The 14,921-nt window shown below is 34.0% G+C and overlaps 4 protein-coding genes across 4 annotated transcripts; 2 read left to right on the top strand and 2 right to left on the bottom strand.

The window, feature by feature from the left end:
- Positions 1-237: 237 nt before the first annotated feature.
- On the top strand, positions 238-2,203 carry LOC140673556 (ubiquitin-like protein 4A). The gene is made up of 3 exons (XM_072906554.1): positions 238-772; positions 1,085-1,190; positions 1,268-2,203. Exons 1-3 carry the CDS (start codon positions 725-727, stop codon positions 1,567-1,569), a joined length of 456 nt encoding a protein of 151 aa, XP_072762655.1. The 5' UTR covers positions 238-724; the 3' UTR covers positions 1,570-2,203.
- On the bottom strand, positions 1,750-4,293 carry Gem2 (Gemin 2). Its single transcript, XM_072906553.1, has 5 exons — positions 3,856-4,293; positions 3,466-3,550; positions 3,242-3,400; positions 2,854-3,132; positions 1,750-1,940 (listed from the first exon to the last, which is right to left on the bottom strand). The coding sequence occupies exons 1-5, from the start codon at positions 3,960-3,962 to the stop codon at positions 1,830-1,832; spliced, it is 741 nt and encodes a 246-aa protein (XP_072762654.1). The 5' UTR covers positions 3,963-4,293; the 3' UTR covers positions 1,750-1,829.
- Positions 4,294-5,345: 1,052 nt separating this feature from the next.
- LOC140673548 (E3 ubiquitin-protein ligase TRIM23) lies at positions 5,346-9,278 on the top strand. The gene is made up of 6 exons (XM_072906541.1): positions 5,346-5,918; positions 6,169-6,729; positions 6,801-6,909; positions 7,076-7,449; positions 7,864-8,232; positions 8,436-9,278. Exons 1-6 carry the CDS (start codon positions 5,850-5,852, stop codon positions 8,592-8,594), a joined length of 1,641 nt encoding a protein of 546 aa, XP_072762642.1. The 5' UTR covers positions 5,346-5,849; the 3' UTR covers positions 8,595-9,278.
- A 63-nt stretch (positions 9,279-9,341) lies between these two features.
- Positions 9,342-14,909, bottom strand: Calr (calreticulin). Its single transcript, XM_072906542.1, has 8 exons — positions 14,687-14,909; positions 12,845-12,949; positions 12,553-12,756; positions 11,675-11,826; positions 11,115-11,381; positions 10,801-11,037; positions 10,470-10,664; positions 9,342-10,273 (listed from the first exon to the last, which is right to left on the bottom strand). Exons 1-8 carry the CDS (start codon positions 14,892-14,894, stop codon positions 10,256-10,258), a joined length of 1,386 nt encoding a protein of 461 aa, XP_072762643.1. The 5' UTR covers positions 14,895-14,909; the 3' UTR covers positions 9,342-10,255.
- Between the last annotated feature and the right edge of the window lie 12 nt (positions 14,910-14,921).

Raw genomic sequence — 14,921 nt, 5'->3', positions numbered from 1 at the left:
GAAAAAGAATAAAAAGAATTTGAAAAAATATAGCTGATGATGATTTGTATTTCGCGCGCAAAGTCAAAGCTTTCGAACGCACCTTCACACCTCGATTGATTTACAGTTACCCCGAGAGATGGCGCCAGATTCGTTCGCGAGTCGCCGCCCGAAACGCGGAGGGACAAGGGACTCGTCAGTCACGACAAGAAGAGAGAAAAGGAAGGAAAAGAGAGGAGCAAGTGTCGAGAGAGAAAGAGAGAGAGAGAGAGAGAGAGAGAGAGAGAGAGAGAGAGAGTGTAACGTGTAAAACGTGCCGTATACTCCGTAGAGGAGAAATAAATTCGCACGCGTGGAGGTCGACGGCGATTCAGAGACGGAACGGAACATGCCAGTGAAGTGCGTTGTCAATCGGGAGAATTGTCACGAGACACCGCTGTTGCCATCGATATTCGCGCAGGCGATCGCGTCGATATCCGCTCTTACGCACCGCTGCTCCTGAGGTAGGAGAAATAGCAGTCGATGACGCCGATGACGCTGTGCGAACGCAAAATATAACCTCACCAGTGCGTAAGATGCTCCAGCTTTCCTCGGTTCATCCGGAGGCACCGCTGTTTCGAGAAAGCTGATCGCCACACGCTTGTCCTCGTCCTCGCGTGTGTGTGTGTGTGTGTGGGTGGGTGTACGGTACGCGTGTGTCGCACGTCCAACGTTGTTTTCGCAATCATTATCGGAGCCGCTCATCATGAAAGTGATCGTGAAGAAATTGCAGGGAAAAGAATGCGTCGTTGATGTGAGTATATAACTGAGTTGTCCCCGTTGTCCTTTTCGTTTTTTCTCGCGTATCGACGATTTTATTTTGCGACCTGAATTTCGCTCTTTTTTTTTGGGATAATATTTACAGTCGTAAAGTTAAGTTAGGGTTTATCTTAAACGAATTAGAGAGCGTGCTTGAATATTTGCTAAATAGAAGGTTAGTTTTCCATGTCCAATCGAAATGTTAAGAATGTTCGAGAATCTTTTTCATAATATTTAGCTGATTTTCATATCAATTATAAGCATCTTTATTTTTGTATATTGTTATTGACATTATATGTATTTTTAGATATTACCATCGGAGACAGTGTTGGAGTTGAAACACAAAGTGAGCGATCTCTTAGGCATTGATGTACCGCAACAAAGATTATTGCTCACCGGCAAGACTTTAGCGGGTAAGTGTACTCAGTTATCTAGTATCATGTGTCGTTATAATTTTTATTATAGAGATTATTTATTTACTATATCTTAGACGAGAATCCACTAAGTTTCTATCCGGGAATCAAAGATGGCAGTAAATTAAATCTTTTGGTAATTAAAAAAGCGGAGGAGGGGTCCAGCGAGGCAAAATCTTCACCACAACAAAAGTCGGGCATTCATTTGTTGAGAGATGAAGTTTCTCGAGTGCTCAGGCATTACTACACGGTGTCTGAGACAGAGTCCATAGTCAATGAGCTGATAAAGGACTTGAAAAACAAAGTGAATAGCCTTAGTTACGATGATCTAGAGAGACTAGCCATTGCGTTACTTCAGGACCAAGAGAACGTAGCTTAAGAATAATTCAAAAGATTTTTCAATTCTGCTTACTGATTGATCATTGTAATACGAGTTTATTTAATTGAAGCATTGTCTTATATATATATATATTGCGCCTCTCATAATTGGTACTTTGTAATTAAATGTATTTAAATCGTGCAAGTATGAGATTTAAAACATACCACTTTACGTTTGAAATTAAAATTTAAACGTAGTCACTTTATTAAAATTGCTGTATGTATACATGTGTTGCATTGCATCATAAATAATTAGGTTAATTATATATTGGGAAATTTTGACGGATCTGCCAGGTCTAATTGACGGAAGTATCTTGCTACCAAACAGATGAATAAATTCAGCGCTCCCAGCTCCTGCGCGTTCAGTTCTCTCTGAAAAAAAGCAACAGGACGAGAACGTCGTTAGTAAATTTATAATATAAACTTTTGTAGATATTAACGAGACGACAAGCTAGTTTAGATATAGAAGAAAAGTTCAGTCTCTTATTTTCTCAACCTTTTGTAATCTGATGAACACATGTTTTTATTATCGCCTGAACCTTTTTCTAACACTGGAAATGACATTGCAATAGCATAAATAGAGTAAACAGGAAGTTATGCAATAAAAATGTTTTGTTAATAGAAATTAAACATTTCCCTCCTGTTTTTCTTTTCCCTATATTATTTTAAATTAGCAAAATCAATAATAGATTAGAGTAGTTAATAAAAAAAAACAAAATATATTAATCCATCTAACTGAACTTTTCTTTGCTTTAAATTGGTATTTTTTGAAATTATAAAAGAGAATGTTATTCTACACTTTACAGATGGTATATATATAAGATTCAACTCTTATATGTGTGCATGTGGAAAAGAGAGAATATATTAAATCATACTTTTTCACTGTGCATTTAGTAGTGTGGCTGTCTGAAATTTATTTTATGTTCTTCCTTGGACTTTTTTTGTTATATTGAACAAATCAACTAGATATCAAAGAACTAATGGGAAATAATATTTTCACTCGCTTGTGAAGTGAAAAATTAAAATATTTATATCTTTATGATTAACAGTAGCTATTTGATTTAAAAAATTTTTTTTCTTTGTCATTTTTCTTCTTTTCATGTTATTACAAAATATATATTATTCGATTTTGAAATTTTAATAAGATACTTTGCAATTATTAGAATTATTAATATAAATAAGATTAAATAAAGATTTGTAATATTTTCTCTTTTCAAAACATAGAATAACATTGATTAATTCACTGATCACGTCAACTAGTATGATTCAATTTAACAAGTTTTACAGAATCTGCACGGATGACAGAACACGCTCGTGCCAACGAACGCAGACAGGAACAGGTATCAGGCTGCAATGGTTGCTCCAAGATTACGAGTAACGTATAGATCCACTGGCCTATTTTGTATTCGATTTTCCTTTCAGTTTCCACAAAGTGCACCAGGTATTCAAGTACCTGCTCTACCGTTGGTTGATTGAAGCAAAACAGAGTATTCAATGTGGGTTCAATTTTCTCTTTGTTTCCTAAACAAAAGCTGACCCAAGCGTTTTGATCGTTTATGTCTGGCTGTAATGTCAAAGACAAAAGAAATAAATGATTAATCAAAAGTAATTCAAAATTTTTTCAGGTTTCATGCAAGTTTTATATGTATAATACTAAAAAAAAATTTAAATACCAAATGAATATCGGGTGATCTCCATTTACGTTTACTCAAGTGTATCTCATTCCTTAGTTGACTTACATACAGCCTTACATTAGAAAAGTCAGAGACTTGATACTGTTGCCACTCCAAGGTTGGACTGAGGCTCGGTGGTGCTTGCACACATCCTGCTAACTTTTATAGTCACACATGTTAGATTTGTTGTTAATATGTAACATTACGAGTAGAAATCGACTTACAGGTTTAATGTAGCCTCTTGAAGGTTTCATACATGATGGATCTATGTCAGCCACCACTACATCTGCGCATTGTCGGGCTTCTATTCTATAGGGCCAACAATTTTTTGTTAAATTTGTTGAATAGTTATGCACTTGATTGCAAGAGCTCTGTTCTTTATTAGCTATATCCTTTTAATGCAATATATATTCATATTTTGGCAAGAGAAAGTGTTTGATAAAATATGAAAGATACACTTTTAAAAAGAACAGAGCTGCAATACAATTAGATGAATCGTTTTAATTGCACTTTCCTACACGATTTTTTGTAATAAAATAAAATAAAAATATAGATATATAATTAAAAAAGGAGGAAAAGTACAACTCTGATAGAAAAGCATTATTGTAACTTACACCACTCGTTTAATGTATTCCTGTCCAGAAGTAGGTGGTAATGAAAAATTAATATCTTCATTGATATTTCCTACTTCAAATACCGGTTGTTTCAGATAATCCATCATGATTTAGTATTTTCACTTTTTAAAAGAATTTTGATGAGTTAAAAATTTCATTTAAAGGTTAGCTTCGCATAGCTCATTAAGGTTTGATCACACTGGTGATCAGCGATCACATGGCGGAAAGAAGTAAATCAGTGGAAAGTGGAAAGAATTCTTTCCACCATGAGGTGCAGCATTCCGATGGATGATGAATGAAGATGTGCAGTCGCGTAAAAAGTAGAGGGGAGCAATCAAGGAGTATTCCAAAGTATAATTTTATATGTTTTAAGGTAAATTTTCACGAGCCGCTGAAACCGATTGTTTGGAGCGACAAAAAGGAACACGTGACGAAAAATGACGAATTGATATATTTATTTTTGGTCAAAACAAATTTTGATATAATAGTAAATAATGAAATTAATAGATAAAATATTGAACGAATAGTTAAATTATTAAATGGATATTCATAAAGATTAATAATATTTTGAAAATTTATTTCATTAAATTTTAGAATTATTATTGAATCAATATAATTAAATTTATTTTTTAATAGATTAAATCAAGGGAAATGGAAATATATGTATAAAATTAATCGGTTTCAGCGGCTCGTGAAAATTTACCTTTAGCCTCCGCCCATGATACGCGCAATGATTCATCTCATGTATTCGCCTATAAAGCTCGGTCCATTTGAGAGAATATAACTTTGAAAAATATCTCTCTTTGTACATAATAATACTCTCCAATAATATTTATATTTGTAATTTCTATTTGAAATCGCGGCCGATAATACATATATTTCTTTTAAGTCGGTACAAGTGTGACAGATGAACACATGTTTTTCAATAAGTATGTATATATATCTATATATATTGTTATCAAATTAATCTTCATCATCTAATTGTGGAAACTGCAACTGAATTTCTAAATGAAGACAGAAAAACCTTTAAATTATCATAATGAATAAAGATACGGAGATACTTATATATTTTGAGACAATCGAAAATTCTTCTTTTGCAATTATTATTCATTATTGTAATAAAAATCAAATGACACTTGTATTTTTCTACAATATATGAAATCTAAATTGTTAAAATGTATGTTTTTAATATTGTGCCAATACATATACATATTTTTAACAATCAGATTTCATAGAAAAATATATGAGAATATTCCGGTGTGATTTAATTTTTATTACAATAATGAATATAATTACATAAGAAGAATTCTCGATTCTACAATTCACAATTATGATTATTTTCAAAGATACTAAATTATATACATATTTTATAAAAGTGCAAAGAAGAATAATTGTATTTCCTTTCGCAATTTAATTTTGCATATTTTTTATAACAATATAAATATTGTAAAATAAAACTAAACTAGCGTATTATTTTTTTCTTTTCTTAGATATAAATAAAAATATATCAAATGAGACGTGCAATTGACGCCAATCAAAAGCTTTCTTTTCGCGATGTCGATTATCCTGATTGGCTGTATCCCAGCTGAGAAAGGTATCTCTTTTTCGCCAGTGAATAAACCAGATCGATAAAGGTAGTCAAACAAGGAGGGTTGCTGAAATTCGAAGATAAGATAACCAATTAGAATGAAAACAAAATGTATAAAAATTGATGATGTATTCACAAAAATTACAATCAAGGAAAGGATAAAAAAGGCATGAACGCTCGGAGAAAAACATCCGAGAATACAATACAAGGATACAAGATAAGTGCAGTGTCATGTGTAGTTTTGCTGCGCCATTCTGCGGTTTCATCATGATTTAATGATTAAAAAGCTCCTTTCACGCAGAGCTGATTTCGCTATTTAAAGTTAACCTTCATCACCTGTGCTCCAATTGTAGAAACTGTAACTGGATTTCTACGTGAAAGGCAGGAAAACCCTTAAATCGTCATAATGAGCGAGAACGCCAATCGACTGAGTAAATATCTAAAACATTCGCTGAAAACGGCGCCGAAATCGAATGTAAGAGATATTTATATATTTTGAGACAATGTTAATGCATGCCAATACAATGTCAATGTCAATACATTACATTAAATTAGTTAGAAAATTGAACAGATTTGTTAGATATATTAGTGCTAATAGCACACGTAAAATTAAATATTAATTTGCTAAAGATTCTTCAATTAAATATTTAATTGTCAAGCTAGATATATTAAATGTTATCCTATTTTTTATTTCTAAGATGTCTAAGAGATTTGAATGCTTACAGGTGTTGGAATGTCGCGTTTGCGAAGAAGTCTTTACCGTGGATGGTGTGAAGGTACCACGTTTGCTGCACTGTGGACATACAGTGTGCCACGCTTGCCTGTTGCGATTGAGAACTTGCATGCAGGACCAGCAGTTTCTGCTGTGTCCCTTCGACCGGCAACCCACTGCTGTGCACGAGAACAGTGTCTACAGCCTGAAAAAAAACTTTGCCCTCATCGAGCTGCTTGAACGACTAGAGCAATCCAGTAGCGAGAAGACGGTGGTGTTGGAGCGCGAGAGACATCAGTCAAATCAGTCGTGCGACGAGGACGAAGCTCACACTGCTGTTCTTTATTGCACTGTTTGCGCCACACATTTGTGCGAGACGTGCGACACCGTCACACATTCGTCTAAAACATTAGGCAAGCATAGACGAGTACCACTGTCGGAGAAGCCACGTGAGAAGCCTCGCTGTTCAATACATATAGAGCACGTGGCCGAGTTTACGTGTACCCAAGAAGGCTGTCATAATTCCTTGATGTGTTATCTGTGTAAAGAATATGGCAAACACAGCACACACAAGGTAACTTTATTTATAACCCATCTTTCAGTTTATATATGTTGGTACAATTGTGCCTCTTCTTTAAATAATAGCCAGCATTGGTGGAGGAAGAGGCCGAGAACATCAGAAAGTCCATTATCGCGGCGTTGCAAAAGATGACGCAGTTTATGGAAAGCATGAGAGACACTGCGCACAAAATAGGTACTTTTTTGTTGCATTTTTTCTCTACAAAAAAAGAAACAAATCTAAAATTGAAAAAATGAATATAAATCTTTACATGCATGTATTGTGAATCTAAATCTTTATCATATATATTTATTTTATATATTTTATATAACTTCTGTCAATTTATATTTCATATTTTTAGAAATAGTAATTGAAGAATTGGAAGGCTGGGCGATCGAAGATGCGAGAAGGAGAGTGCGATATCACTTTGAAGAATTACGCGCTGTTCTGGCCGAACAGGAGAAAACGGCGATGGCATATATCGAGACGGAGACTCGCGGTAGATTGTGCGCATTGAGACAACAACAAAAAGATCTTACAACCACAAGGTCACATGTAGCCGGTGTTTGTATTCAGTGTGAGAGCATACTTGATTCCGAAGATTGGAAATTATTGAGTAGTTCAGAAAAAGTCAAGGAGGTTTTGGCAACATTGGAGCAACAGCAACAGCATTACGCGCAATTGGGACCGGATTTTCTCAGTCCCGAGTCCTCTATACCAATTATATTCAGCAGGGTTTGTTGAAGTTTTTTATGATATATAATAATATTTATATAATTAATAAAACAAAATAGTTTTGTGACGTTGAAAAAATTATACATATATATATATATAAAATTACCTTAATTATTCCAGTTGTTTCTGGAGTATTAAAATATAAATTCTTTAATATCAAATAATTTGGTTCACAATTATAGTGGCTTATACAAAATAATTGTAAATTTTTATGTTGATTTCTATCTTATATTGATTCTCTCTCTCTCTCTCTTTCTCTCTTTTTTCCAAACTTTTCTAAACTATTTCGAATCAATCACTTTCAATTTTTAAATGAAAATAATTTCAATGATTAAATTATATGATTTGCTTTGTCTATTGTTTTATCTTTATTTTAATAATTTCTTCCTAATAACTTAGTTTCTTTTGTTGTAGGACAATAGAATACATATTGGAACAAAGATTGATATGCGTGTAGTGATCTTGGGACTGGATGGTGCAGGAAAAACAAGTATTTTATCCGCCATGCGTGGTGTTACGTTGTCGAGTCCACCGATTCCTACTATTGGCTTCAATGTCGAGAGCTTAGAATATATGAATCTTGTTTTTACTCTCTGGGATGTCAGCGGTCATCAGAAATTTAGACCACTGTGGAAGCATTATTACCATAACACACAAGCTGTCATTTTTGTAGTTGATGCCAGTGATAGATCTCGTTTTGAAGAAGCGCAGAATGAATTATCAAAGATACTTTATGAACGAGAATTAAAGGATGCTTTACTTTTAATCTATGCTAATAAACAGGTAAATATAATAAAATATAACATTCACTCGTTTATATTGTAGATATATACAGTAAATTTCTAGATGAAATATCTTTTTCATATTAATATTTGCGATGATTGGATTATATTAAATTTGTAATTTGTAACCTCAATTTTAAATATGATTTTGTAATTAATTTAGATTGTATAATGTGTAAATTTCAAGTAAATATATTTTTACAGGATATCGCAGGTTGTGCGAGCGTTGAAGAGGTGGTCGACATATTTGGTTTGCATAAACTTTGTTGTGCAAGAGTATGGCATATTCAGGGTTCATCTTTAGTTACTAATACCAACGGTACCCTACAAGGTCTTGACTGGCTGTTGTCACAATGTGTATAGAGTGTTTTTTTTTCTTTTTGTTATACAAAAGATTTTTATTTATGTGAATAAGAAGTCAAAGAGACATATTTTACGTTTACAATAATGACTTCCATTTAGGGACAGGTCGAAGGAGAGACTGAAATTAGGTAAATAAAAATCGTGTAAGAAAGATATTCGTGTAGTCGATACAAAAAAATGATTTATTTTCTAGAAATTATTTCTTCACAAAATAGATTTTATTGAATATTAGTGTCTGGAGAATTATTACAAAAAAAGTGTTTTTTTAATCATTTGATGTCGACACTCGATCATACTTTCGTATGCGTTAATTTTTTAAATTTATTATTAATATTCATATAAAAATATATTTTTTTATACACTCTATGAGTGTAGATAACCAATATAAGTTTAATATATCTAATATATTGCTATAGATCTCTATTAGCTCGTTATATATGCACGAAGTAATGCTAATCTTTACTCTATCAAATTTATCTGCATTATACCAAAAATAAATAATACATAAGTCTCAAGATAATTTCAAACACAAATAATATCAGTTTATTTCCCAACAAAAATAAAACTATAAGATTTAATCGTATTTAAACATAATGCCACATATACGCATGGATATATACTTAAAATTAAAAGCAATTTGCACAATCAATTCAAACATCATAAATAATGAAGATAGATTAGTGACAGGATTAGGTTGTATTTAATTGATATGAGCATTTAAGGCCCAAGAAAGTAAATGCCAAAACATCTAGAAAAGTCTTATTTATTTTATTACATGATTATTGTGTTGTGTTGTGTTGCTTCTGATACATCGTACCAATTATCATTCAGTCATATTTGCATACATTCATCCTTACATTTTTCTTTTTTATAGTTGGAGCTTTTTTTTAATTATGCGTACATTGTACGAAGAAATTGAAATAATATATATTTATATATATATATATATATTAATAATTAATTAATAATATATATATTATTGATATATATATTATTAACTTATTAATATATATAAATAGTATGTATATATATTAATAGTTAATTAATAATATATAAATTAATAATACATATATTACACTATAGAATCATATTATTTAAATTACATCTGAATTATTTTTTAATGTATATAAAACACTTGACAAACAAAAACGGAACAACTTAGAGTCTTTTACGGAGCTGCGCCGATGGTGGACACGGGCTAGATGACTCTTATTTCTCTTTCTCTAATTTTTAAATATCTTTTTGTTTCTTTCGTATTCGACACACACACATACTTAGTGTCTCGTGGAAATCACTATGCTTACACGACCCATCCTTATATGTTAATATTTCAGGATAATTTACACTCGAAAAAGTTATATTGGATGACTAAAACCATTTAGGCGCTGTGATCAAGGCCAAAATAATTACTAAAACATTGGAAAAATTGGGCGAGACTTTATTTTAAAATTTAAAACCGAACTCAACATGACGCCCTCGTAGAAAATATGGCGGACGACATAATCGATGAGGCTATTATCCTGTTCTTTCGCTATTGCATTGCTTTAGATTACAATTTTGTGCCTTTGGGAGGATTAGTAACGTGTCGCGGCCACGTAGCTCCTGGAATACAGTCTGTGTGTGTGTGTGTTTTTGTCCACGCGCGACATATTTAATTATATTTACAATTCATCATGCTCCTATAAAGAGAAAAAACAAAGCCATTAGTATAATTGATAATATCACAATTAATAGATTTGTTAAAATATATACAGTCAGAAACGAGGAATTCCAATTTTTATCGTCAGTAGACGTCGGAAAAAATATAAACATCATGTACACATAAACTTCAAGAAAATCTTATTAAAATAAGATGTAAGTTAATATATGACTTACTTCAGCATCTGGTGTATTATTATCTTCATCTTCAGCATCTGGTGCATTATTATCTTCATCTTCCGCATCTGGTATAGTGTTATCTTCATCTTCATCATCATCATCATCCTTGCTGCCTTCGCTTTCTTTTACCTCCTTGTCCCTCTGTTTTCTTTCCTCTTCATCTTGCGCTTCCTTCATTTTCTTTTCACCTTCCTACAATTTTTAGAATGAATATTTTCCAATTATTTACCTTATTCTATATAAAAATTAAATATTTTTGTGCAATGAACCTAACCAATAACATCAGTTACACATTTATAATGAGATAAATAAAAAATTGAATGCTTACAAAAGTAGGTTTCCAGACTTCTTCTCCGAATTTGCGCGCGACTTCCACATCATCAGTAATTAGAACATTATCGAAAATGGTACCAGATTTAACCTGCCAAAGATCAAAACCGACAGCACAGATTTCGTCACGTTTATAAAGCTGTGGATCAGGGGTGTATTCAGGGTTATCAATCTCTGGATGAATCCATGGTCCTTTATAATTAGGATTATCGATTTGTTTCGGCTTCCATTCGCCCTGAAGGAATTACATAATTTTAGAAATAACAACAAAGTAACAAAGTTCTGAATATGCGTCATTTTCAATATACGGACTTTGTATTCGGGATTATCGATCATGGGTGCTTCCCATTCGCCATCCATCTCGTCATCCCAGTCTTCAGGCTTAGTAGCTTCGGGATCGGGAATGTGCTCGGGTTTTTCCCAGTCCTCGGGCTTCTTATCCTCAGGATCATCGATGGTCACCTTATCATCCCAATCTGCAGGTTTGCTTTGAGATGGATCCTTGATCTTCTTCGGAGGCAGGAAGCCCCAGTCTGCCTCTAATTCACCGGATTCTACTTCCTCGTTATCGATGAGTACCTACAGAATTATAAATATTTTATTAAGAAATCATCGAACCAAACAAATCTTTCTAGCAATCGTTTTTAAACGAATGCTAGAATGACGATAATATCGACATATTGGTCTTTGTCGTACGCACAGTGAGTCATATAGCTCGTGTACAATTAACAAACAAGATAATCTTTGCTCTACGAGGTCCTTTAGCACTTGTCTTCCACGGCAGTCAGTGAAGACATGTGACTCTAGGCTCGACATGATATTTCATGGGCTTACATTATAATGTTATATGAATTTTAGTAGTAAATATTTACCTTGTACGTATTATCAGGTTTAACAATCAATGTGTACAAATGTGTGTAGATATCGTCCTTGCAGCGAATATCCTTATTAATCAAAAGGTTCTTGCCTTTATAGCTAAAGATGACATGCACTTTCTTAATTCCTGGTCCACAAATGTCAGGTCCTGTACAGAAACAGGTATTGTATGGTCAAAATTTATATTTTTCATATATCTAAATTTAAATGATTAATATATATTATTAGTAATATATATGTATTTCAAATTATTTAATTGATATAATACAGGATTATTTTAAACATATATTTTATTATTTGAGAAATATAATTAATATAGAAATTATATAATATAATTAATGCTTAATCTCGATAAGAGAAAATGTTTTATAAAATCCAAGAAAGACACTGCTATACAAACATACATATATATTAAATACAAACATATAAACATATAAATTAATATATATATGTATTAATATCTGTTTTATTTATGTACGTTTCTATGTAATACATATCTATATTAATATATGTTTAAATTAACATAAATATAAATATATATAAACATATATATTAATTATGTATTAAATACATATGTTTAAATTTTTACATGCATGTTTTATAAATTCCTAAAATCGTTATTTTTTTATACATATACAATATAAACCACAGTTTGAATTTTATTTAAGCTAATTAACTAAGATAATAAATGTATCTTTTCCGGTGCCTGCAATATGCATAATCGCTATACACAGGGCATATGAAAGAATATTGTTCTCCGAGGTCCTGTAGCACTTGCCATACACCGGTATGACCAGTGACTCTTAGGCTCGGGATCGTTATCGGGAATTTGTTATCAATAACGATAAGGATAGGTTGAAATAAAAAGACTTACCGAACATAATTTGGTATGGACTTTCTCCGTGCATATCTTTCTGGTCGAGTGAGCAATCAAACACTTTGAGATATCCACCACCACAGTCAATATTTTGTTCATGCTTGACGGTGAATTGAATGACGAGTGTCTTATCCTTATTGCTAAATGGAGTGAACTTTTTACTGAGAGCATAAAACCTTGCATCTTGCGACGTCTGAATACCTAAAAATTTGGAACAAAAAAATAAAAAATACTCGTTAACGAACGAAATTTTATATTCCATAAAGTGTCCATGTATTCTTTCAAGTACCTTTATCATTTTCTAGATCATTCCAGAACTTTCCATGACTTAAAACAAACTTTCCAAATTCTTTATCTGGATGTTCGGAGTAGACCCAATTTTTTTCCCATGAATCTGAAATGTCAATAATTTCTCTATGAAATAATGTACATACACTGAAAAAAATGCAACATTATATAAAGTAATATATTTATTAACATTATGTTGTTCATTAAATTTAAGATATTAAATCTTAAATGAAATAAAAAGATGTTTTATCAATTAACAAAATAGAAATTTATTAGAAAAATTTTATTTTGTTAATATAATAATGTGCAATAATTAAATAAATTATTCTGATTATATAATAAATGCAATTTCTGTTTATGAAAAATCGCAATTATTTTGCAAAAATTCTAATTCATGTAAGAAGCAACAAACATATAAGGCGACAAATTTTGTCGCAGTTCTTATCGCGTCCCCGAGTAAGAGGGTATAAGAGGGGGCAAGAACCGGTTAAAAATTAAAAAGGCGACGGTATATAACAGTACCGACTTCGTCGAGAGAGGGAGAGAGGTAATACTATCTCTCGTCGGCGGCAGTTTCGGCAAGTTTAATTTTCTATGCAAAGAAATGGAAAAATAAAGCTAATCGTCGCCGGCGTTCCATTGTCATTGAATAAACATAAGAAGTTTATTATTTTCACAATTCTCTTCTTGCCTTATTCTCCGAGTATCCATTTCATATTCCGCTTTATATGTATGTACGAAAAAAATGTAGATAAAAAGACTCAAGGTCTGTCAGGTATGCTTTTTACGCTTTATGCATTTAAGGTGAAACAGAGGGAAACCGTTGGAAAAGGAACGAAGAATGGAATAAGTACTATGGAGACAATTCTCGCTCGCCGGCAGCATCTGAATTTAACGGGACAATATATCTCGGTAAGATCTCCGTTCGACGACATGAAGAATTTTCTATACCTTAGGTACTCTTATGCATCTAAAAGAAGATAGCCTTAGGTATGGGGTTTCGGAGTGAGAGAAGGAAATGCAGGATGAGAGCGCAAAATTGAAGGCAAATGGACGGACCTGTATATATACAGAGGAGTGATTTTCGTCCGGCATTGAAATCTTATCTCGACGAGATTAGATCGGCTTCGGGATCGCCGTCGTGAAAAAGACGAGGATGCAGATTTAACGGATCGATCTGGCGGCGTCGTGTGGTCGACGGTGTTGGACGACAGACGAGATACCGCGCTAGCCACGACGACCAGATTGCCACGAGAGAGACTAGACTTCCGACTGCGTGTCTTCTCTCCTTCTATTATATATCCCTTTCTCTCTCCCACCCCTGGCGCGTCGTGGCGCATATGGCCGATACCGCTTGGAAAAAGTTAGAGACACGAGATATATATATATATATATACCGCGACGATGTATGTACGTGGTGAATGATTCTCCCCGGTCGCCTATGACCCGAAGCGATTTCGTACCGTACGAAATGACAGACGTAGACGTACGGTACGATCGACGTCGGCCGACAGGACGACACGGAGTCACGGAAGCGCGACAGGGCGTGCGGTTACCAAGGAGAGGTCCGCGTCCTCGTCCTCGTCCGTCCTGCGATACATGATCGCGTGCGAAGGATATTCTCGTCCCTCGCGTTCTACGCGTCGTAATCTTTTCAATTGGAAGGGCCGAAGGGCGACGCGAGATGAACGAACGAGGGTGTGGTTCGCCGCGAGAAGAGACCGCCGACGAGACTCCGATCCGCCACGGTCTTCGTGGCAAAGGAAGTAGCCGCCGCGGCGAGCCGCTTCTTGGGCGGCCGGGTCGGCGTTTTCGCGAATCGAAAGAATGAATTATTACTCACCATCGGTGAACTTCTCGTCTAGATAGATCTCCGCCGTGACAGTGGCGAGCACTAGGAGTACGACGAACGCGCAAAGAGACCGCATTTTTCGGACGCCGATAGAACGACGTGATTCCGAAGAGACGACAACGAAAGAGGCACCTGCCACCACGACGAACTGGCCGACAATGTTCGCTCGGTAGACGTGGTTGGTGAATTTAGTGGCCATCGGGGTAGACAGATGGAACGCGCTGAT

The sequence above is a fragment of the Anoplolepis gracilipes genome, chromosome 14 (assembly GCF_047496725.1).
Source record: "Anoplolepis gracilipes chromosome 14, ASM4749672v1, whole genome shotgun sequence".
NCBI classification, from domain to species: domain Eukaryota; kingdom Metazoa; phylum Arthropoda; class Insecta; order Hymenoptera; family Formicidae; genus Anoplolepis; species Anoplolepis gracilipes.
The sequence above is the reverse complement of the archived record's forward strand: the minus strand, read 5'-3'. Positions and strand labels throughout refer to the sequence as shown.

Bases quoted from the DNA above. Each gene is read 5' to 3' on its own strand.
- LOC140673556 (XM_072906554.1), top strand. From the start codon at position 725: ATGAAAGTGATCGTGAAGAAATTGCAGGGAAAAGAATGCGTCGTTGAT. The intron at 773-1,084 runs GTGAGTATATAA...ATGTATTTTTAG, and splicing joins GAAAAGAATGCGTCGTTGAT to ATATTACCATCGGAGACAGT. The intron at 1,191-1,267 runs GTAAGTGTACTC...ACTATATCTTAG, and splicing joins CACCGGCAAGACTTTAGCGG to ACGAGAATCCACTAAGTTTC.
- Gem2 (XM_072906553.1), bottom strand. From the start codon at position 3,962: ATGATGGATTATCTGAAACAACCGGTATTTGAAGTAGGAAATATCAAT. The intron at 3,133-3,241 runs GTATTTAAATTT...TTGACATTACAG, and splicing joins GATCACCCGATATTCATTTG to CCAGACATAAACGATCAAAA. The intron at 1,941-2,853 runs GTAAAACTTGTT...GCTTTTTTTCAG, and splicing joins CTGTCATCCGTGCAGATTCT to AGAGAACTGAACGCGCAGGA.
- LOC140673548 (XM_072906541.1), top strand. From the start codon at position 5,850: ATGAGCGAGAACGCCAATCGACTGAGTAAATATCTAAAACATTCGCTG. The intron at 6,910-7,075 runs GTACTTTTTTGT...TCATATTTTTAG, and splicing joins AGACACTGCGCACAAAATAG to AAATAGTAATTGAAGAATTG. The intron at 7,450-7,863 runs GTTTGTTGAAGT...CTTTTGTTGTAG, and splicing joins TACCAATTATATTCAGCAGG to GACAATAGAATACATATTGG.
- Calr (XM_072906542.1), bottom strand. From the start codon at position 14,894: ATGGCCACTAAATTCACCAACCACGTCTACCGAGCGAACATTGTCGGC. The intron at 11,038-11,114 runs GTCCGTATATTG...TAATTCCTTCAG, and splicing joins TCGATAATCCCGAATACAAA to GGCGAATGGAAGCCGAAACA. The intron at 10,665-10,800 runs GTAAGCATTCAA...TAAAAATTGTAG, and splicing joins AAGTCTGGAAACCTACTTTT to GAAGGTGAAAAGAAAATGAA.